This window comes from Mus caroli, unplaced genomic scaffold, assembly GCF_978045245.1.
Source record: "Mus caroli unplaced genomic scaffold, Mus_caroli_1 scaffold_20, whole genome shotgun sequence".
NCBI classification, from domain to species: domain Eukaryota; kingdom Metazoa; phylum Chordata; class Mammalia; order Rodentia; family Muridae; genus Mus; species Mus caroli.
Window position 1 is genome coordinate 32200308 of NW_028227275.1, and position 22829 is coordinate 32223136.

The 22829-nt window shown below is 44.5% G+C and overlaps 1 protein-coding gene and 1 pseudogene across 1 annotated transcript in view; one reads left to right on the forward strand and one right to left on the reverse strand.

The window, feature by feature from the left end:
• Positions 1–8533, reverse strand: part of Slc1a1 (solute carrier family 1 member 1) — a 79214-nt gene extending 70681 nt beyond the window's left edge. Inside the window, exon 1 of the mRNA XM_021151606.3 lies at positions 8301–8533. Within this exon, the coding sequence (XP_021007265.1) occupies positions 8301–8391 (91 nt within the window). The 5' untranslated portion in view covers positions 8392–8533. The remainder of the gene's footprint in view (positions 1–8300) is intronic.
• LOC147000155 (uncharacterized) overlaps positions 8440–22829 on the forward strand; it is a 41720-nt pseudogene continuing 27330 nt past the window's right edge.

Below are 22829 nucleotides of genomic sequence, written 5' to 3' on the forward strand. Positions count from 1 at the left end.
GTGCAGAATCTATAGATTGCTTTTGGTAACAGTCATTTTCATCGTAGTAATTATTCCAATTTGTATGCATGGAAGGTCTTTCCATCTCCATTGAAGAGATCTGTCACCTCCTTGGTGAGGTGTATTCTTAGGTTTTGAAAGAAGCTGTTGTGAATGGGATTCCCTTCCTGAGTTCTTCTTGCCACGTTCACTACTGGTAGATAGAGAAGCTACTGGGTTTTTGTTGTTGTTGTTGTTGTTGTTTGTTCAAGCTTGGCTTTTGTCAAAGTGCTTCTTCATCCTGAGCATTTCTGGGGGTCTTTAGGGTGTTTTAGCTGTAGGATCTCATCATCTGTTAGTATGATCATTTGACTTCATTTCACGTTTGCTATCCCTTTATTTCCATCTCTTGTCTGATATTTCTAGATAAGACTCTGCATGCTCAAGTGAATGAGTAGAGCGAGTAGGCATCCTTATCCCATTTCAGATTTAAAGCACATGCTCATTTCCCCCATCTGATACAATGCTGGGTACCAGTTTGCTGTAGTAGCCTTTACTATATTGATGGATGTCCCTTGTACACCTGGCTTCTTCAAGATCTCTATTATGAAGGGATACTAAATTTTGTCAAAGATTTTTTTCTGTATCAGTTGAAATGGTCCCATGATGTCTGTCCTTAAGTATGTACGTGCTATTACATGCATTGATTTTACACATGTTAGAAATCTCTAATGGTTATGGTGTATGATCTTATTATGTTCTTGAATTTGGTTTACAAGACCCCTAGCCCCCCCCATTTGTATTTATATGTTAATAAGGGAAACTGCTTGTAGTTTCTTATGTTTTCCGGTTTAGCATAGGGAGCTGGCTTTGTAGCAAGGGGATGGTAAGGCCTTTCCCCTTCTATCTTACAGGGGGCAGTTTGAAGTCTAAAGCCAATTTTCTAGTTTCAGCTCACTGGTTCAATATGTGGAACTTAGATCAATCCTCTCGGATACCTATCTATGTAAGCAGGTATTGAGGACAGATGAGGGCAGATGCTAGATACTGAGGTCCCCAGGAAGGGAAAACATAAACAGTGCTTCATTAGCCCATCAAAGTGTGTGTATATGTACTTGGCCACTGTACTGGCTGGTTTTGTGTGTCAACTTGACACAAGCTGGAGTTACCACAGAGAAACGAGCCTCCCTTGAGGAAATGCCTCCATGAGATTCAGCTGCAAAGCATTTTCTCCATTAGTGATCAAGGGGAAAGAGCCCGTTGTGGGTGGTGCCATCCCTGGGCTGGTAGTCTTGGGTTCTATAAGAGAGCAGGCTGAGCAAGCCAGGGGAAGCAAGCCAGTAAGTAACATCCCTCCATGGCCTCTACATCAGCTCCTGCTTTCTGACCTGCTTGAGTTCCAGTCCTGACTTCTTTTGGTGATGAACAGCAGTGTGGAAGTGTAAGCCGAATAAACCCTTTCCTCCCCAACTTGCTTCTTGGTCATGATGTTTGTGCAGGAATAGAAACCCTGACTAAGCCATCTACAAATATGAAACCAATATACCACCAACCTCAAAGCTTCCAGAAAATGACATGAAACCCATTTTAATAATCATTATTTTCCCAATCTTATATATTTGGCAGGCTCTGGATTAAATATACTATTACAACTAAAATATACTTCTAAACCAGCAATTTTGTTTTCTCCAGTTTCTGGAAATAAATAAACAGAAAGGATTCTATCCTTCATTACAAGTTCAAATCCTTCTTTAAAAAAGTGTAAATCCTTTATTACACATGAGAGATTATACCTTTTGTTTTTGTCACATCAAATTATCTACTGTATGTCACAAAAATGAGTGATTTTGCAGAACTACACTCTTCCTATTATTAGATGATACTTTCATTTTGTGAGCTAGTCTATTCCGTGTTTTAGGAACATTTTAAACTAGATATGTCAAGGCCAGATGCATGTGTTTATTAGATCTGACTACTGCTGGGATCATCTGACACCAACATAGACCATTACCCCGGTAATAGTCTCACATACAACTAGTATTATTGTCTCTAAGTCACAGAACAGTTGATGGGACATCAATGTCATCTTATCTACCTGTAATACTCCCCAGGACAACCTTAGTGTCCTACACAGGAGTTCCTCTGGCTCCTAGCAGTGAACTGAGGGGTGGCTACATGGCATGGAGCTGAAAAGTTCTTAAAACTAGAAGGATTCTCGGAGGTTTTCTAATCCAGGGACAAGGATGTAGCCTACCTACTGCTGTGTCCAGCTCTTAAGTCCTTAGCAGACATCAATAATCAACTTCCGAATTTCTAACTCTTTCTCAACAGACACTGCATCAGGTAAGACAATCTACTACCTATAAATGAATTAGCATGTGAATGGAATCTTCTTTGCTTTTTTAGTTAATATAAACTGTTTTTCCCCCTGACAGGAACCAAAGGCCCAGAAGGGATATCAGATATATTTGTTTCTTCATGTGGCTTTTAAAGAGCCAGTTGCATTGTTTTATAGTCTCATTCTGTTTGGGGGTTTCTTCTAGGTACTATGGGAGCACCCTCCAGGGGTCTGTAGTGTAGTTTTAAGAGAGAAAGATGAGTATACCTGATGTATATGCAGACTAATTAAGTGTTACACTGGGTTACTTATGTGGCTCAGAGCGGACTGAAGCAGACAGAAAAAGAATTTATGGAAGAAATGGAACCCGGTGAACAATTTGTGCTTATTTATTCATTTAACAAACAAGAATCATGTCTGTGGGTCCCAAAACTCTGGCTCATAAATGACTCAACAATTCAACAAATGTACAGAGCCTACCAGTCAGTGAGACAGTGCTGTGGGCACAGAGAGGGGTGGGTTCAGAACCCTCCATCAGGGCCTATGGTTGATGGAGAGGCAGAACAGTCAGATGATAGTAACAAGTACCTGGCAGGTGTGGGCTCTGTACGTGGGTAGGGAAGTATAGAGGTCAGTAGCAGAGTCTGCTCAGCCAACCCGCCTGGGTTGTAATCATGGGCTCTACCCTTGATTAGCGACCTTGGGCAAGTTTCCTGTCAGTGCCTCCGTTTCCTGGAAATATGCTTGCTGGAAAGATGAAATGGGTTGGAGCACACATAGCACTTAAGATCGTATGTGTCTGAAAGTGACATTAAGCCTTAGATTTTTCTCAAAGGCAAAACGGGGAGGACGGTGCTTTGCTTTGTATCTCTCGGAGCATTACTCAAAGGAAGGCGTGCAGAGTTGTATGCGGAAGAATGAGGCTTCGGGATGTAGACAGCAGAAGGTTCAGGATACCGTGCTAGAGCAACGGCCTCCCTCCATCCTCCGATAGCAGCAGCTATCGGCTATTTTAAGGCCCAAAATGATTTAATTTGCCCTGCTGCTACACAAGGTCACTTTGACAGCCGTCTCAACTCTACTCACAGCAGAAGCTTCAACGGTGGCCTCCAAATGGACAGGTCCATGTCTAATGACTCAACTGATAGCCAGACGAGTCATTAGTCTCTGGACCCTGCAAAGAGCATCCACTACAATATGATTCAAATTAGCTCAGGATCTGGAGAGGAGAGGCAGCCAGGCTCTGCCACCAGAAAAGGCAGATCCAGAGGGCAAGCAAACACACAACTTGGGGAAAGCCCTCACCAGGTCCCTCTACCCTGTGGGCAAGCATGGGCCTTGTCCAACCCAGCATAATTCATGTGTGTTTTCTCTTCATATTCATTCATATTCTCTCTCTCTCTCTCTCTCTCTCTCTCTCTCTCTCTCTCTCTCTCTCTCCCCTTCTCTCTTCCTCTCTCGTTCTTCCTCTCCCCCTGTCTTCCATTGCTCCTCTCTTATCTCTACTGATAAGATTGCTTCTTTTGGAATTAAAGCAGACTCAAAACTCCACCAAACCAAGTGAAACAAGAAATTGCTCTCTAGCTCTAACATGAATCCCCACTTCCTCCCATCCCTTTCACACTCCAGTGCCTCCAAAGAAAGGCTCACCAATGAGGTTACCTGCCCTCCCTCCTCCACTCTCAATGCTGCTGAGCATCCACGCCTACGCCTCCCACGGTTTGGTTCTTAACTCTTCTGGTTTCTGGTCAGGACCCCCTCTCTGCACTACTCAGTTCTGGCTCTTTTCTTCTATCCATCTAAATGGGCTCATTTGTCCCCAAGGCTTTAATCTCTCCCTGACCCTGACGTGACCTACCTAGTACACCATCGCCCGTGCAGCCTGTCTCCTGACCCACTTGTCCACTGCTTGCTGCTGCCTAGCTCCACTCAAAGGCCCCTGGGGGCTCTCCCAGCTCAGCGTTTCCACATTGTATCTCTTCCTGGAACTCTCCATCCTGCTAGAGATGTCAGTTCTCACTTGAACCAAACTCCATCAGGCAGTAGTGGATTTACTGGAGAGCCCTCATTCCCTTGCTCTTCCACAGCAGGCTGCCTGGAGCAGGCTGTCTTTTTAACTTGCTTGAACATGAACCTGGTTCACCATGTCACCCTGTCCTGTTCTCTCTATCTCGACCTTCTAGCACACGCCACCCCACCCTGCTATGCATGCAAGAAGCCAGGATGCCCCAGATATCTGTGCAGCTTGTTCCCTACCTGGTCTCAAACTCACTCTGTAGACCAGGCTGTCCTCACAGAGACCCACCTGCCTCTGCCTCCTAAGTGCTGGGATTAAAGGTGTGTCCCATAAGGCAGGCAGGAACTCACTCTTGAATTCTGCCAGTGAGACAAAGAGCTGAGTCTGGAATCATGTGAGCCATGGCAGATTCCTGTCCTCGGGGCTGTCAAAGAATTGTCAGAAAATGATACAACAAAAAGCAAAGTCCACCTCCAAATGACCACTGTCAGGCGTCCCCAGAGCCACCCAAGGCAGGAGATGCAAGAGTGGCTAAGGGGGTTACTCTGAACTTGGAGGAACTAACTCAGAATCTGTACAACAGAGGATCGCTTCCTCAGAGCTTCATAGAAACTGCACTGCAGTGAACAAGTTTGACAGCTAGCTCCCCATGATACGAGCCGTATCTGTGGCCTTTTCTGAGTCCCCAATCTGGGCATTGTAGATCTCTCCACATATAGCCTGGAGGAGGAATGATGCTTCCTGCTGCGAGTACGATGAGGAATCCACAAGCCTCTCCCCGACATCATAACCTACTCCATGTTTATAGCTCAATTCTCACACATAGGAATTCTGCTTGGACATCATTCCCACTAGGAACACAGCGTTTCTTCCTGCTGACTGTCTGCCTGTTAAGCGCATTGAGAACTAACCCAGGATCTAAAACAAAGTCATCAGCTCTTCCTGCTCTCTCTTCTAAAGGTGGAAAATATTAAAGAGACTGGTATTGGCTTTGATAATGAAGCATGCCATCAAAATCCTTGGGTTACCACGGACAGCAGGCAGAACAGAGAAAATATTTATTTTCTCCTATTTAAGTTCATATTTTCTCCAATATAGCATTTGCTGGATGCCTATTGTATGCCAGCCACAAACTGGGTATTTCCACATTATCTTAATCAACTCTGGTCACAAATGTCCTCAGTTTTTAAGAAGGAGCTGAAGGCCCCTGAGACTAAGCAATGTTCCTATCTAGATAGCAGTACCCGGACCCAAGTCCAGGGCTCCTGACTAGGCTCTGTGCTTATTCTCTTGCACTATGGGGCCCAGGAATGTTTATAAGAGTTACAGTGAACTCAATTAAAAATATTATTTTCAGGCAAAAATATTATTTTCATAATTTTGTAGGGTTTCACAGAAATTATCAAAGACAGTCACCTACTTAATTCCAATCTGGCAAATAAGGATTTGTCAAACATTTATCTCAACGCACCTCTCCTTGGCCATTAAAATCCAAGGTAACAGCACACATCTAATGAAAGTGATCTTTAATTGTACTTTCCCTCACAAGCTGTATCTCAGAAACTCAGAGGCTTTAAGCACCCCCCCACACACACACACACACATTTTCTGAAACCGTCTCATATAGCTCAGACTAGTCTCAAACTCACTATGTAGTTGAGGCTGACCTTGACTCCTGATCTTCCTGCTTCTACATATAGGCTTGGCTTGTACCACCTTCTCTCTCTCTCTCTCTCTCTCTCTCTCTCTCTCTCTCTCTCTCTCTGTTTGCTCCTAGTTTCACCAAAAGATTTTACAGAGTCATAGCTGCTGACTTACCTTGGGGGCCAAATATTTCCATAGATATACTCAGAAGATTTCACTAAGGAACTAACAGCGTTTAACATTTTTGTTTTGTTTTGTTTTGTAATGTCTACATGCAAACAACCCTCCCAAAAGAAGGCTTTGTGAGAGCTCTGGTAATTTTGCTTGCTCAGTTATGGCAGTTGCAGAACAACTGACCATCATAACCCAGTAAGGGCTAACAAATACCTAGGACCAGGGGTTTGGATCCCATTGCTTGTTAACCAAGCCGGCCAGTGTAGTCTGAGCAACGGGAGGTACGAGTTTTCATTCAGAGCAAAGGTTCTCGGAGTAGCAAGGAGGAGGACCCCAGCAAGTGTCTGCTTGAGCAGCCTGATGGTATTCTAAGCAGGAGGTTTCTCATACCAGATGGCAACGTGCCCGAGTGGAGAAGAGCAAGGGACTGACTGACTGTAAGACCTCAGCAGGGCACTTGCAATTTTACATGGCGAATTTATGGGCTCAAAACTAAATACCGGAATCAAGTTCCCGTGGTTCACCTACACTAAAACCAGGTCCACCTGAGACCACAGGTCATGCCTGCAAAATAAGAGGAAACAAACCCTTTCTTGGCCTGAGGACTTTGCTTATTCAACTGGTCCAAAGGCCACTGAGCAACTAACCGGTAGGCTTCCTTTCTGGAGCAGACTCTAGTGACCCACACTCATGCCAACTGCTGGTGGCAAGCACTTGGTGACCTAGTGGGACCTCTGCAGTGCCCAGGGCTTCAGACACACAGAACTGGGAAGGAGCCACAAGCTTTGCTCACCTCCAAGGCTTTCAAAACAGATTTAAAAATAAATTCTGTCTTCATCATTGGTAAAACAAGCAAGGCTATGTCTTCCGATCCATTCAGTCCCTTGGTAGGAGCTGTTCTTTAAATGTAGTGATAAACCTTTCCCCAAAACGCCCTAAACCACTTGGCACTGGGGAAAGTGGACACTAGTGGGTTCTTTTGCACTCCTCTCCTCCCACCAACATCCTCTGTTAATGAGATTCAGGATGTTATTTATTTACTGGAAGCCTGACTTCCCTTTGCATAAGGTTCTGGAGGAGCCCATGTGACCCCAAGGATTCCATTAACTTCCAAAGGGCATTTTATTTTTGGCGGGGAAGACCTTGGACAGGAGCAGGCAACACCAAGCATTCCCAGACTCAGGAGCAAGGTGCAGTGCCCAGAGAGAAGGGGCTGCCCCATCGTCCCCTTTCCAGCAGAGGCAGCTGTAACTTCCAGATAGAGGGTGGAGCCTGCCAAGGTGTACCTGTCCTTACCTGCTGGAAGGCCCCACCTGGGGTGTGAAGACCCACAGTGTTCCCACCCTACAGCACATTGCCAAGTTTAGGTTATACAGACAATATGGCCAGAAAATGAGATTCTAAACACAAGTAACTCAAACCTCTGAGCAATGGCCCGGACATCCACCTAGTCCTGGCCCAGTGGTATGTTAGGCGTGGGCCACTTAAATACACCCGAGTGTGAAAACAAATAAAAGCAGCTTATATTCTTTTCAATAGAAAAACGTGGTGAGCAGCTTGCCCAGGAGGAAGAAGGGGGCTGGGTTCTCTCAGCGCTGGTTCCCTGTGGCCTCAGTGAACCACAACTGTTGGCTCAGAAATGAGGCATGAATCTGACTGGAGAGGTACCCTCTAAGAAGGTATCTACCCTCTGCTCCAACATTCCCAAGGTCTCCACCATTCCGCAGGCTCAGATGTCTCTTTAAATCTGACAGAGAACAGTAATTCGTACAGTCGCAGTTGGGCAGGAAGGTGATGGTGGTGGTGGTGGTGATGGTGGTGTGTGCAAGTGGTGGGAACAGTTAAGGATGAAGATCAAATTAAACACCACTTAACCCCGCTTGTTTTCAAAGGACCCTTGCCCACCTTTCAAGCGCCCTCTGATCATTTTGGAGAAAGCAGAGACAGCAGCCCGTGGAGCACCAGTATGGGGGAGGGAGGGGGTTAAGAACATTGTTTCCCCCGGGTGACACCAAAGCGCTCCGGTTGATCGGGAGCTTGGGGGCCCAGTCCCGAGGAACGCGGGCAGCGCGTGCCACGCCGAGCCCACCCGGTCCCACACGCGGCCTGGCCTCGGGCACGCGCCTGGTGCCCCCGCGCGCGACTCACCTAGTACCACGGCGGCCACGGTGGAGAGCAGCAGCCAGTGATTCCGTAGGAAGCGGCGCCAGTCACATCCCGAGCTCGTGGGCTTCCCCATGGTGAGCACTGACGTTTGCGAAGAGTCGGGTAGCCTGGCGGATGCGAGATGCCGGATGCAGGGCACAGTGGAGACAGCGCGCACCGGCCGCTGTCAGCGCTGCCACTGCTGCTGGGGACCGAGCACGGTGGTTTTGCGTGGCGGGCGCGCCTGGCTCCTCCCGCCGCCGCTCGCTGCAGCGACCAGGCCAACCAGCAAGGCGGAGGGCGGAGCGTCCTGGCGGGATGGTGCGCGTGGGGCGATCAAGTCCCCTTGGGCTCCCAGTGGAGGCGTCCCACCAAAGGAGCTTCTAACCCACTGCGATCCACACCAGTCTCCTTGGGGACGCACAGCCCTGGCCCAGTGCGAAGAGATTTGATATGGGACGCGTTTCTGCCTTGGGCCTCAGGCTTCAGAGCCACAAGAAGGGACACACTGTCAGAGCAGCTTTGGGGATTTTTTTTCCCACGTGATCTCTGATATTACCTGCGGGACTATTTAATTCTCTGATATTCCCTGCGGGATTAATTCTCTGACTTGAGGGTCAAACAGGATCTGGCCGGACCCAGGCTTGGTTGTACACCTTGCGCGTGGGCGTGGTCATCTCTTGCACAATTTAACAAATGCACCCCTAGGGACTCGCCTTGTGGCTATTATACTGGGTAATTAAGGCCTGCTGGTGTGGGAAGGTGGGCGGACCTATTCTATCCCCAAGGCCAAATACCTTACAGGGTGTAGTTGGGAGAATCTGGTTTAGTGTGGCCACACACTTTGCTACCTGAATTTCTTATTCTGTTTTTACTTTTACTTAAGCAGACTCTTTTTTTTTTGGTTTTTCGAGACAGGGTTTCTCTGTATAGCCCTGGCTATTCTGGAGCTCACTTTGTAGACCAGGCTGGCCTCAAAATCAGAAATCCGCCTTCCTCTGCCTCCCGAGTGCTGGGATTAAAGGCGTGCTCCACCACGCCCGGCTTTAAGCAGAGAGCAGACTTTGTTTTTTTAATTGGGTATTTATTTCATTTACATTTCCAATGCTATCCCAAAAGCCCCCCACACGCTCCCCCACCCACTCCCACTTCTTGGCCCTGGCGTTCCCCAGTCCTGAGGCATATAAAGTTTGCACGACCAATGGGCCTCTCTTTCCACTGATGGCCCACTAGGCCATCTTCTGATTCATATGCAGCTAGAGACACGAGCTGGGGGGGGGGGGGGGGACTGGTTAGTTCATCATGTTGTTCCACCTATAGGATTGCAGATCCCTTTAGCTCATTGGGTGCTTTCTCTAGCTTCTCCATTGGGGGTCCTGTGATCCATCCAATAGCTGACTGTGATATCTCCTTAGCATATCACTATCTTAACTAAGTGAGCCCTGTGCCCTTTTTGCATTCTGGGGTTTACTCTTTAGTTGGCTGTCAGGGGACTCTCCTTGACCAGATTACTCCACCACTAGAATCCCCCAATTAAAGCCTCATTCTTTTCGTTCAGAGTAATTTTTTAAAACCCTTCAAAAGACAGTGGATTAAGCGTTATTAACCATACACACTATACTATGAATGATCTCACCTCCTTTCCAGGTGTTAAATTCTCAAAAGGAAAAAGAAAAAAAAATCAGGAGAGAGGAAACTCGCTTGAGATTACTGGTTTCTTGGGGGAAGAGCTGGGCATAAAAATTCCTGAAGAGGGCAAACTATCAAGGAAAAGACTGGAGAGATGGCTCAGTGGGTAAGAGCACTGACTGCTCTTCCAGAGGTCCTGAGTTCAATTCCCAGCAACCACATGGTGGCTCACAACTATCTGTAATGAGATCCGATGCCCTCTTCTGGTGTGTCTGAAGACAGCGGCAGTGTACTCATATAAGTAATAAATAAATAAATAAATAAATCTTTAAAAAAAGAAAAAGAAAGAAAAAGATTCACTCTACAGGACAGAGGAGGAAGAAGGGGAGGAGGAGGAGGGGGAGGAGGGATTGAAGTGAGAAGCCCACCTCCGTGTCTGGTCATTGAACTAATTCCTCCTATATGGGAATGTTGAGGGGAGAGGCACCCAGAGCTCTAACGAGAAGTTGCTCCAGTCACTGGTTTGCTTGACTCAAGGTTTTTGTTTTTTTGGGTTTTTTTTTTGTTGTTGTTTTTTTTTTTTTTTTTTGGTTTTTCTTTAAGGGTTCATCCTCTCCACTTGCAGATGACACTTGAGACCTTAATGAGCTATGCTCAACATCCATTTCATGAGAGCAGGGGAGTAAACTCCTGAATTCACCGTTGCTATGGCTGACATCTCATACTTCATCGGGATTTCTCAGCCTAAGCCAACAAAGAAATGGTGGGGACATGCAATATCCTGCAGAGTTGAAGTCCCCTAATGCATATGTGTGTACTCTCTCTCCATCTAATCTATGTATCTTTCCTATCTTCTATCTTTGTATCTCCACCGACTCAAATGTTGTCAGATGGAATGAGAGTTGAGAGCCATTTCCCCTGAATGCAACACACCCATGCCTGGAAGATAAAGTTCACTTTCCTGTCATTAGAACCTGAAATCAAGGAGAAAGAAGTGCTAGAGCTGTTTCTCCACAATAAATATGAACACCTTCCTTTTACCCCTAAATCTTTCAGACTTTATCCAGAGAAACCTTAGGTTGATTTCCATCAATAAGTTTCTCTCATGCGATGGTACCCCCTCCTTCTTCTAAGAAACTGGTGTTCCTTATTGTTACCGTTTCCCTTTTACTGTTGGCTCACGGAGATATCTAGTTAGTGATTAAAGGAAAGAGACTTTGACTTTGTCATACACTGTTAAGCAGCAGGTGACAGCCTGATCTTTTGTAACAACTGGGATAGAAATGAAAAAGACACCCAGAAACCAAAGGCCAACTCTTTCTGGCTAGCCTTTTTGGGGTGATTTGATGGCTGCAGTTCCTCATCCTAAGGCAGAAATGGTTCCATGGTTTCACGCAGCTGTGATAGAGGAGGCCGCAGGCACAGCAGTGACCTGCAGTTTCTCAGGTAGCCTCTGGTGACAGTGGCTGTAAACCCTGAGGACACTTCGGGTGTACCAGATGCTCTTGGACTTGGGCTCTTCTTTATCTTCTGATCTTGAGTTTGGCATTACAAAGCAGAGACATTAACTGCCACGGGAACTCTTCAGGGTTCTACAAAGCTGAATTGGCTGAAATAAATTTATTATTCTTACACGCCCTTGAAATCTGTGCTTCAACGGGCTTTATTGCTTACTGGGAAAAACTGAAGAACAAATACATTTTGTCAAGCATAGACAAACCAGCACATAGGAGAGGAAAACTAAATGTTTGCAGTTGCTTCATACAAGACGTGTGACTTTGAGCAATTTACCTAACCTTCCTTAGCTTCTGCTTCCTTCTCTCAAGACACCATATAAGGTAGTAGCTGTGCATGACATCTGTCTGTCTGTCTGTCTATCTACCTATCATCATATCTATCTACCAGTCTATCTATCTATCATCTATCTTCATCATTATCTATCTGTCTATCTATCTATCTATCCTTTGTCTATCTTCATCATTATCTGTCTATCTATCTATCTATCTATCTATCTATCTATCTATCTATCTATCTATCTATCCAGTATCATCTAGCTATCATCCATCCAGCTAGCTAGATATTGCCATCTCTACCTATCTACCTACCATATATCTGTCCATCATCATCATCTACCCACTATTATCTATCATCCATCCAGCTAGAAAACACTATGATTTTCTTTCTTGAAGATGAGTATGTAATTTTTGATGTCGTTTATCAGAACTTCTTGACCAGTGTTGAGTTTCTGTCTTCACTAAAGACTGCTGTAGGGAGCTTTTCTGAGCAGAACTGATGACAGCACTAACCTGTGGGCACACACATAGCTATTTAGTTGTTGACAGACACATCATATCTGTGTTGAAAAACAGCAGCAGAGCTTGTGGTAGTGCCTTGGACCTCCCAGGTGTGGCTTTTGTCTAAATTTACAGTAACCAGGATGACTTCCCCTCCCACTGAGCAGTGCCAAATCAGAGAATGGTTGCTGTAAACAAGCCTAGTGGATCTCATCAGATAAGACATGAAAGTAGAAAGAGGAGGGGGATTAGTGTTAACGGAGTATGAGAGGAACAACAGAGGGTTATGAGAGCTTCTAGCCTCCATACAATCTAATCTAGACCTAGAATGTTTTCAGCCTCTCAGACTTTCTGCTGAAAAAGATCACCCTTTATAGTTCTTTCTGAACTCCGGCTGACTGGTTCAACTCAGTTCAACTCCTAGCTAAACTCATCTCCACACTGACTGATTCAAGTTGGTCTCTTTCAGCTTCTGACAGAATTGCTCTGCTTGTTCTCATACTAACTTTGGCAATATCTTCCGGCTCCTTCTCATTCTCTGGCTCGTTCTGTCTTTACCTGTGCCTAGCTTGTTCTCTCTTCAATCTTGTTCTCTGTAAAACTCTTCAGGTAAAACTGCCTCCTCTCCTCTCCAAGCTGTTCTCTCTTAAGTTACCTCGTAAGCCTTTCTGCTCTCTGTTTTCGTGAGAGTTGGGCATATGCTATTCTGTCAAATCTTTCTCTGATTCATCACTTTGTCTGCCTCTCAACTGGAGAGGTCGGTTGATAGCACAGTGTCACCCAGAGAATGGCAATATTGTAGCAGAATATTGCCTTATAGGCACAGGTGTGCATCCTAGCACTACAGGCTGAGATGGGAAGATCTTAAGTTTGAGGACTTGACTAGCAAGACTGTGGCTCTTAAAAATAAGAATATCAAATTATGTGGGACTGGCATGGGAAATATTATTTGGTACACACAGATTTAAGACTGTTTGGTACAGATTCAATACTTCGTTTATTTGCTTGTTTGTTTGTTTTTGAGACAGTGTTTTGTGTAGCCCAGGCTGGTCGCCAACTCACTATGTAGCCTAGGATAATCCTGAACTCCTGATTCTTCCACTCCCACCTCTCAAGTGCTGGGATTACAGGTGTGTGCCACCAGGGCTGGTATAAGGCTATGCTTTAAAATGTCAAAAGTAAGTTATAAAACTGGGCACGGTGTCTGATCAATGAGGACAGAGTCACTGATCACTCATAAGTGACATGTATAGAGCACAACTCTAGTGACACATGAAAGAACTGCAACTGTTCATTGTGATGTTGTTCTCTCCTGCCTTCTTGCCAAGCTTATTCTCTCTCTCTCTCTTTTTGGTTTTTTGAGACAGGGTTCCTCTGTATCGCCCTGGCTGTCCTGGAACTCACTTTGTAGACCAGGCTGGCCTTGAACTCAGAAATCCACCTGCCTCTGCCTCCTGAGTGCTGGGATTAAAGGTGTGTGCCACCACGCCCGGCAGCTTGTTCTCTTTGCTCAGCAGGCTGAGGTCTTCCCGTGCTTGGGGGAATCAGAGCTTGCTACAGAAGTACTCTAAACAGGACACCACACATGCAGGATTGTTCATGGAAAACAGTGTTACTACTAGCAGGGTCATGCATGTTCTTCTTCTTTGGTTGTCTCCCCATTAGCTATCATAAGCCTAGGCTAGAAGATCTGTGCCACTGAGTTCTCAATGTGCCCTAGCAAGTGATGGAGACATGGGGGACGAGAAGAAAACCTCACCATAAAGGACCAAGTAGAAAGAAGAAAGGGGGAAGGGGAAGGGACAGCGGCTTTGTCCAGGAAGACGCCGTGTGTTAGAGAAAAGAGAGTGACCCCTCTGCACCCCATTTCCTAATGTTGGGGTCTGGAATCACCACACAAACCATATAGACATCAATCGCAGTTAAGCAAGAATAGTTGATTGAACACACAGCATAGCAGTGGACGTCCAGGATTACAAGAAGGAAAAACCTAACTGTGGCACCAGTCTGTCTGCAGGGCAGGCTTCTTAGATGAAAGCCAGGTGCAAAAGTTCGAAGGCAAGCAGTGAAGTGGTACAGCATCTTAGGCTGACTGGACCAAGTATCACCAACCAACCTGATTGGCTCTGAGTGAGGCGAGGAGGGTGGTGGACAGGTGGCGAACCGAGGAGCTTCAGAACATGGAGATACAGGGGACGAGTGACTCAGCCATAACTTGTTGGCTTCTTAGTAACGTTCTTTAGTGTCGGCTAAAGTAATAGCTGCGAACTTAATTTCACCTTAGGAGCAAAATGGAGACTGAATACAAAATGGCCACAGTTATGTTAAAAGGGGCAGGCATCTACACTCCCTAGGAAGCTTCCACTATTCCTTCCAATTACAGGTGCACTTGTCAACTTTTAGCCAGCCAGCCAGGGTAGCGAAGCTGAGAGCAGTCCAGAGATTTCACTTCCCAGTTTTCCTCTTCTTGATGCCTGCATGCTGACCTGGGAGTCACCATGGATTGCTAGCTGGACACAGTGATAACTCAGAGTCTGGGGGGAATCTGTGTGCACTGCCTCCCTGCAGACCCTTTCAGCCTTGTTCCCTGCACCGGTTGTGGTGAGACTCTGAGGTCCTAACCAGAGGACATAACAAACCACATCCCCACAGACACAGGTCTCAGCCCTGCTACAGGGCAAGCCAGCCAGACTCACAGTGAATGACCAAATGGATGTCAGACTCTTGATAGACCCAGACTGACACACTTTCGCTTGTCAATATTTTTTTCTCATACTTCATTTTTTGATATAAGCTCTTATGTATCACAAGGTGGCCTCAAACTCACTAAAGATGACCTTGAACTCCTTCTGCCTGCACCTCCCAAGGGCTGGGATTATAGGTGTGTGCTGCCACACCTGGCTTGTTAAGTTTTCAAAGTCTCTCTTATGCTGCAACTGATCTTGGCCTTATCTAAGTGGTAAAGAGACTGAGTTTGCTGCCCTACACAGTTCCCCACATTGGGGACTGCCACTGCAAGTGACAGCCTACTTGATTCTCTGTCCTCCGTGTTTTCTACAAGCAGGAAAGTTAGAAGTTTGATATTCAGCAACCTGCAGTTCAACAAATGAACCCTGATGTCAGCTGGTTCACCTGTGATGTATTCCTCCATGGATTTTTCTTATTTGTTTGAGCATCTTTGGTGATGATTGAGACGAGTTAGTCTATCTCATCCTGATTCTTTACTCCTTTGTGCATGATGCCAAGGATTTACATATGACTTTTTATTTTATTTATTTATTTTTATTTATTTGAGGCACAGACTCATACAACTGGCTTCCAATGAGGCATCCTAATGCCTCAGTGTCCCGAGTGAGTGCTGGGACTTCAGTCAAGTGCCATCTATCTCACTTGGGTTCTTTCATTCACTCTGGATACATTTTCTGGAATCAACTATTTGGTTAGCCTCAAGTAGATTTCCCACAGACGTGGTGGGGCAGGCTGGTTTTTCTCAACAATGGACAGGTGTATTCGCAGCTTTGGATAGAGACTGTACCATTGTGAGCACGTGAATTTAGTGTGTTGTAGGCAGATGAACGTGTTCCACTAACGTAAACAAGCATTGGCCTACAACTATACTCTTCGTGACAGAGCTCATTCTGACAGAGCTCATTCTGTCCTTGTTTCCTGACATTTTCAGGAGAGAGGGGCCTCCTGTGTCTCCATCCCCAGTGCTGGAACCACAGATAGGCATTGCCATGCCTGGCTTTTTTATGTGGCTGTGGGGGGACTTGAACTCAGGTACTCATGTGTGTGCAGCAAGCACTTTACTCACCGAGGCAGCCTCTCTTCCCCAAAGTTTTTGTTTTATTAAGCCACAAACTTGATTTCCTGGTGGTTCCTGCGGCTCCAAGACCTACGCCACAAGGGGATGCACAAAGTGCTGTGTTTACGAGTCGTGTGACACAATTCTTCTATGTAATTATGCCCTCGGTTAGACTCATAGCTTTCTATTTCTTTTTAAAGCTTTGAAATTCATTTCTAAACACTCAGTAAACACTTTAAATAACATGTGCTTGTTTGTTTGTTTGTTTGCTTGTTTGTTTGGAGCGGGGACAGATGCATGCCACGGCGCACACTTGGAAGTCAGAAGGTTTGCAGGGTCTTCTCCTTCCACCACGTGGGACCTGGGCTAGAGCTCTGGCAGTCAGGCTCGGCTACCCAGCCTTTAGCTGTGAAGTCATCTTGTGGGCCCTCGATAATTTTTAAATCACGTAAAAAGAAATAGTATCAACATCAAAACCCCTCATGTGGCTCAGGCAAAACTTTGGAGAATGCAGGATGTTTTCCTTCTTGCATCTGTTTTCTGCGTCCTGAATGCTTCCCTCGCAAGGCAGGCTGCGATTACCAGTGCGTAGCATGTGGTTTGTCCTGTTGCTCTGTCTTAGAACACAGACACTTCCATTCACACTCCCCTCCATTTGCCTTACCCAGGTGGCGTTTTACCAGCTCTGTCCCGTGCTTGCCTTTTCTTCGTGAACAATACGGCTTAGTGCTCGCTCAGTGAAGGAAGAGTTCTTCCTCGTTCCTTTTTCTTTCTGCCTAGTACTGCTCTGTGCAGACATTGTTCTGCAAGTCTCTTCCTCATTCCTTCCCAGGATTGCAGAATCCAACAGTGTGTGGCTCTCCGCGAGGTTTATTTAACACTCTCCCTGATGACGGGCTTTGGGCTCTCTTCCAGCATTTTGTTCTTAGGAACAATCATCACAAGGAGTGGCATGCACCCCGTTCACTGCTGCTGTAGTACAACCAGTAAGTCCTCTGGAGGAAAAGAGAAAAGAGAAAAGAAAGGCAGGAAGGAGAAAATAGAATGAAAATTGGCCCCTCTATGTAGGCACTGCTAAATTGCCCATTAACTGTTCCTTCTATAGCCAGCTCAAGTCAGCAGCACAAGTGGTAGAATATGGTGTCAGAAAGAGAAGTTCAGTCTTTGAGTTTTTCTAACCATTTCCTGGGAAGATAGGGCTGATGGAAGTCATCTTAAGAGCATGCAAAATCATAGAAGATAGCAAAGATAATCAGGAGAGGTTAGTTTGAATCTTTATAATATTGTTTAAATATAATTTATCTAATTTAAGTTTATATAATTGTATTTATGTTATGGGTCTTCATACTAGAGGCCGTCGTTCGATATCCAATGTCATCCCCAGTGACTCTCCGCCTTGTTTTTGTTTGTTTGTTGAGACATGGTTTCTTGAAGACCCTGGAGCTCACTCATTTGGCTAGGTGGACTGACCAGCAAGCCCCTCAGATCCTCCTGTCTCTGCTTCCTCAGTACTGGGTCTACAAATAAGTGCTGTTAGGCCTATCTTACTTGGCTCTTGTGACTTGGTTTAAGCCAACATATCATTTTATCTGTACATGTTTTAATATCTGGGCAGAAGGTTCTTCTTTTTGCCTAGGTTAACTAACACTGGCATCATATGAATAACAGTGACTATACAGATTCAGTTTTTTTTTTTCCTGAGGAAAAGAAGTTTAAAGGTAGGCAGCCTGGGGTCTACATGGAAGCTTTCTCTTAGTATCCCTGCTTGTTTGCATTCCTTCCTTCCTTCTTCCCTTCCCTTCCCTTCCCTTCCCTTCCCTTCCCTTCCCTTCCCTTCCCTTCCCTTCCCTTCCCTTCCCTTCCCTTCTTTCTTTCTTTCTCTTTCTTTCTTTTTCTCTTCTTCAATGAAAGTGAGCAGCTACATAGTTCAAAATGAATGACAGGTACCAGACATCATGTCCACAAGCCAGAAAACAGGAATGAAGAAGTGGGGACTGGTTTCAGTGCCCAGGTAAATGTTCTGTCTTGCAAGATATTTCCTGGAGACCCATACAGCATTCTGCTTACAATTGACTAGACACCATCGTGATGCTGCTAGGCTTAGATGGGGAATGGAGTCAATTCTACATGTCTCCTCAAATATAACCAGGCCTTTTATTGTTTATTTTAGCTAAGAAATGAAAAAATGACATTGCATGGAAAAAAGGTAGACTGCATCTTTCTGTCTAATCTTTCAAGTTCACCCCTCCAGAACGCTGTAGCTGTTCACACACAGTCCTCCGACCTACAGCATCGATGCTTCCAAAGTGGCCTTGCACACATGATCACATAAAGTTTCTCAGGCTAGTATGTTGGTGTTTCATGTACATATTGGGCTTCCACGTATCAATTCCCTTGTATTTATGCACATTTACAAAGCATACCACAAAAATCTGTATTTCTCATGTCTTTCTTGCTTCTCTTATAGCTTAAAAGTGGATTGTGAAAAAACCAACTGAGGTTCATAATACAACACAGTGTTACTAGGGAAAGTGAAGCAACAAGACACACGAGAGACTAAAAATCATGACGTGTTCTACTATTTACGTCTCTTCCTCTCTCTCTTTCTCTTCTTTTACCCCCTCACTCCTTCCATCTTTTCTTCCTTCCTCTAATCAAATGTAAGAAGGAGGCTGGGGAAGGTGGGATGGAAGCATCTCTCTTGGCTGGATCAATGAGACGTGCACATTACTGAATGTATCCTGCAGTCCAAGCTGGTGATGGTATCTTGATGGGGGTTGGACTTCCTGTTCTAGGCACATGGCCAGAATGAGCCTTTAGCTACACTCTTATTTCCCTACTTGCTATTAACAGCTATTCGTTCTATCCTTGGATCCAGCTTCTTTCGTCCTATTTGTATAATTTAGCCATGTTGTTTTTCATACATTGGGAGTTTCTATTTATATAAATAGGCTGCAATTTTTTTATCCTTACATGGTGACAGACTTTTGGACTATTCTGTGCTATCTGCTAGCTTTTAGTAATTGGGTCTGCCCAAACAATCTTACACATGCCTTTGCTGTACACATACATGTGTTAGGTATATGGCTACCTGTGGAAGCACAGAGCCATAAGACATACATTCCCCTATCTTAGAAGCTTCCAGACAGCTTTCTAAAGGGACTGTGCTTACCAACATCCAGAGTTCCCTGGTTCCACACCTTCATCAGTGTTTTTTGTGCAGATGAGGTTCTGGGACATGTCTTGTAAACCCTCATTTGAGAACAAAGGACCCCACTCATGTTTACTGAGTTGCTGGTCAGGTATCGTCATCAGCTGAGAACCACCTTTACATGGAGGGTGGTTCTGCATGCTGTGGGCAGCCCTGTGCTGATTCATCTGTGGTGGTGGTGGTGGTGGTGGTGGTGGTGGTGGTGGTGGTGGTGGTGAGGATGTCACTGGCTGAGATGACCATGCAGTGGAGATGGTGTAATAGAACTTGGTGTATAGTGGCATCTATTACTGCTCCATCTGCTGTGCTCTTTGGCAGAAAAAAAATGAGACTTTGGTAGCAGAACTATCCTCTTTGCCCCATGGCATCCTCAAACCTCTAAATCCCTTCTCATGAGAATTTTTGGATAACAAAACAAAACTGCAAAATTGAAGGCATCAGCCTGTACCCTCCAAGACCTGACCTAGTTCTGTATTCTCAGATTTTAGAAGATCAACTGGGGGCAGGGGGGGATCAGTTAGAAAAACACTTTTGTAAACGTGTGAGGGCCTGAGGTCTGTCCCTAGCACCCATATAAGATGCAGGCCATGGTGGCATATACGTGTAATCCCAGGGCTAGGAAGACAGAGACATGAGGATCTAGTCTAATCGGTGAGCTCCAAGTCACATGAGGAGCACTGTCTTAAAGGAGGTGGACAGCATTCCTGAGAATGCTGCCTGCGGTTGTCCTCTACCCTCCACATGCATACATATATGTGGACATACAGATGTACATCCATGCATCATACACATATAACATACATTTATAAAAAGAAAACAGCTGGGTCATTGTGGTTGGAAAACGATGGCATTTTGGGGTGATTTTAATGTCCCTTTCCCAAGAGCTCTGAGGCTGAGCCTGCTCCACAGGGAACTTCACTAACTGTCTCGGTCTACCCCGACCTTCTTTCAGCCCCACCTACTCTTCACTTACTGCGACATGAGTTGTTTATTACGTCTTTGTATTTACAATCCCTTTTCTTCCTCTGGCTTGCCTTTTAGTCTTCTTCTTCTTTCTATAGATTTCCAGAATGAGAAATTATAATTATAAATATTTCCCAATTTAAGTTTGGAGAGCCAAAGATTTTGCTTAAGACGGACTTGCCTGATGCACAGACGTGACCATGTTACCCACCCTTCTATAGAAGCTTTATTTTCTTTCTCTGGTTTTGATTTAAAACCCACTGAATCCATTTTTTTTTTCCTCAGTGAAGAGAGACAAGGAGTCTAGCAGCAAGTTAAGGAAGAAAAATGAATATTGTTCTTATAGTCAGGTGTGGGGGCCTGTTCCTGGCAGTCAGGTTTGTTTCAGTGAGACAGTTCTGTGACTTAAGAGTTCCCACTCAAAACTGTTATTATAAATCAGCTACTAGGGAGGCGGTGGTCGTGTGTACCTTTAATCCCAGTATTAGGAGGCAGGTGAATCTCTGAGTTCGAGGCCAGACTGATCTGCAGAATGAGCTCTACGACAGCCAAGGCTACGCAGAGAAACCCTGTCTCAAATAATAATAATAATAATAATAATAATAATAATAATAATAATAATAATAATAAAATAATAACATACCAATATTAAGTCAGTTATTACAGCTTGCGAGCTTGGATCTACATATCCATTTCCTCAAACTGTCCTATTTAGTAACAACTCTCTGAATTTCCACATTCGCTCTAAACAACTTTCCGATTTTCAAAGAAAGATTTCCTGTGGTTTTGCTTGAGATGGTCTGAGTCTGTATGTGAACTCGGCACAGGAATGATGGCATCCTTAGAGTGTGTGGGTTTTGTTTTCTAATACATTCTCCTAGTATCTTTCTTTATTCAGATTTTCCTTAGTTGTATAAATAATATTTTGTGGTTTCTGTGTAGGTTTTGTGGATCTCTTCTTACAACTTTTTTTCCCTCTTAGTATTTGATGTGTTTTGATAGTTTGATGCAGTTTAATGCAACTGGTATTGTTTTCTTAAATATTTGGCTGTATTCATCAGTGAAATCATCCAGACATGAAGTTTCTTTGTGAAAGGTTATTTGCTATGAATTTTTATATTTGTTTGTTTGATACAGGATCTTTCTGTGTAGTCCCAGGTGGGCTTGAAGTTACTTCACAGCCCAAACTTCCTTCAAACTCACATACCACCTACCTCAGCCTTCTGACCTCTGGGATTCTAGGGATGTACCGCCCTGCCTGGCATGGAATCTAATTTCTTTAATTGGTATTGGTAATTCAAGTTTTCTGTTTCTTCTTAAATCAACTTTTAGAATTCATATACTAGTGGATTTATTAATTTCATCTAAGCTGTCAACCTGGTATAAAGTTGTTCATAAGAGCCCCTAATGCCTCAATGTCTTCTAAACCCACAATGAGGTCCTCTTTTCCACCCCCTGCATGGTATAGATGCTGGTGTCGTGGTCACTGGCTTTGAGAGCAGCAGGAACTCTTACCTGCGAGCTCTTATGTCATAAGGGCTGGAAGCTATCCAGGAGGACTCACCGTGGATGCTAAGGAATTCCTCAGCATGAGTCTTTTCGCTGGTGAGTAATACTACTATTATAACCTGGGCAGGTCCTATAACTTGGATAAATTTTAGTCTCCTTGTCTGAAAAGTGAGGAAAACAATATCTTAAATCACAGTGTTTCCATAATTAATTCAAAATGAAATCACTTCATGAACTATGACAAATTTTATAAATATAGTCCAGTTCGTGTTTGGTTTCTTTGTGGGAAGAATACACCTTTTCTTTTCTTTTCTTTTTTTATATTTGTGCAATACTTAACACAGTTCACAGAATATATTTTGCTTTAATGAATATTTGTTGAACACTACCAATGCTTTATATATCAGCAGATACAATTCTCATCAACTGAGTCCAAAGTCAACATGTACTATATTCCCAAGTCACCGGTGAACTCTGGATTAATCAAGATCATACAGTTTACTTTTATTATCATTCTTTAAAATGCATGCATTACTGTATGTAAATTTCCTGGCATCTCATAGGATTAGCCCATTCTTTCAGAACCAAAATATATATATATATATATGACTAACAATCCAAAAAGAATGGGGAATGCCCAAGTCCTGTCTCATCCAGGAAGCTGAAGGGGCAATGCCCTGACTCTGGCATTCCAATAGTCAGGGTGCACAGAATTTGTAAACAGTTTCGTTAGAGGTGTGTCACTGGAATCTGCTAACTCTTACCAGGTGGCCAAACTCCTGTGACCTGATACAACTCTGTCTGTTCAGAGGAATTAAATATTGTGACAGGCCTTGTTTTCACCCTCTTCCTAGCCTTTCCTTGTCTATGCATGCTTATCTTCCATATTTAAATTCAAGGGTGGGGTTTATTCAGGTTTGATCAGGGTTTCCTGGCCTTGATATTTGGCACGGAAACTTTCTAAGTCTTTGCTACATGTATGTGCTCCAATTAAGTGTTTTGCCTAAGATTCTCTGTGGATTCCTTTTCTTTTACTTAAAGGAGGGCATCCTAGGAGAAACAGTGTTATCATCAAAAATCAACAACGCCCTTCAAGGTCTCCAAGACAATGAAACAGTGTT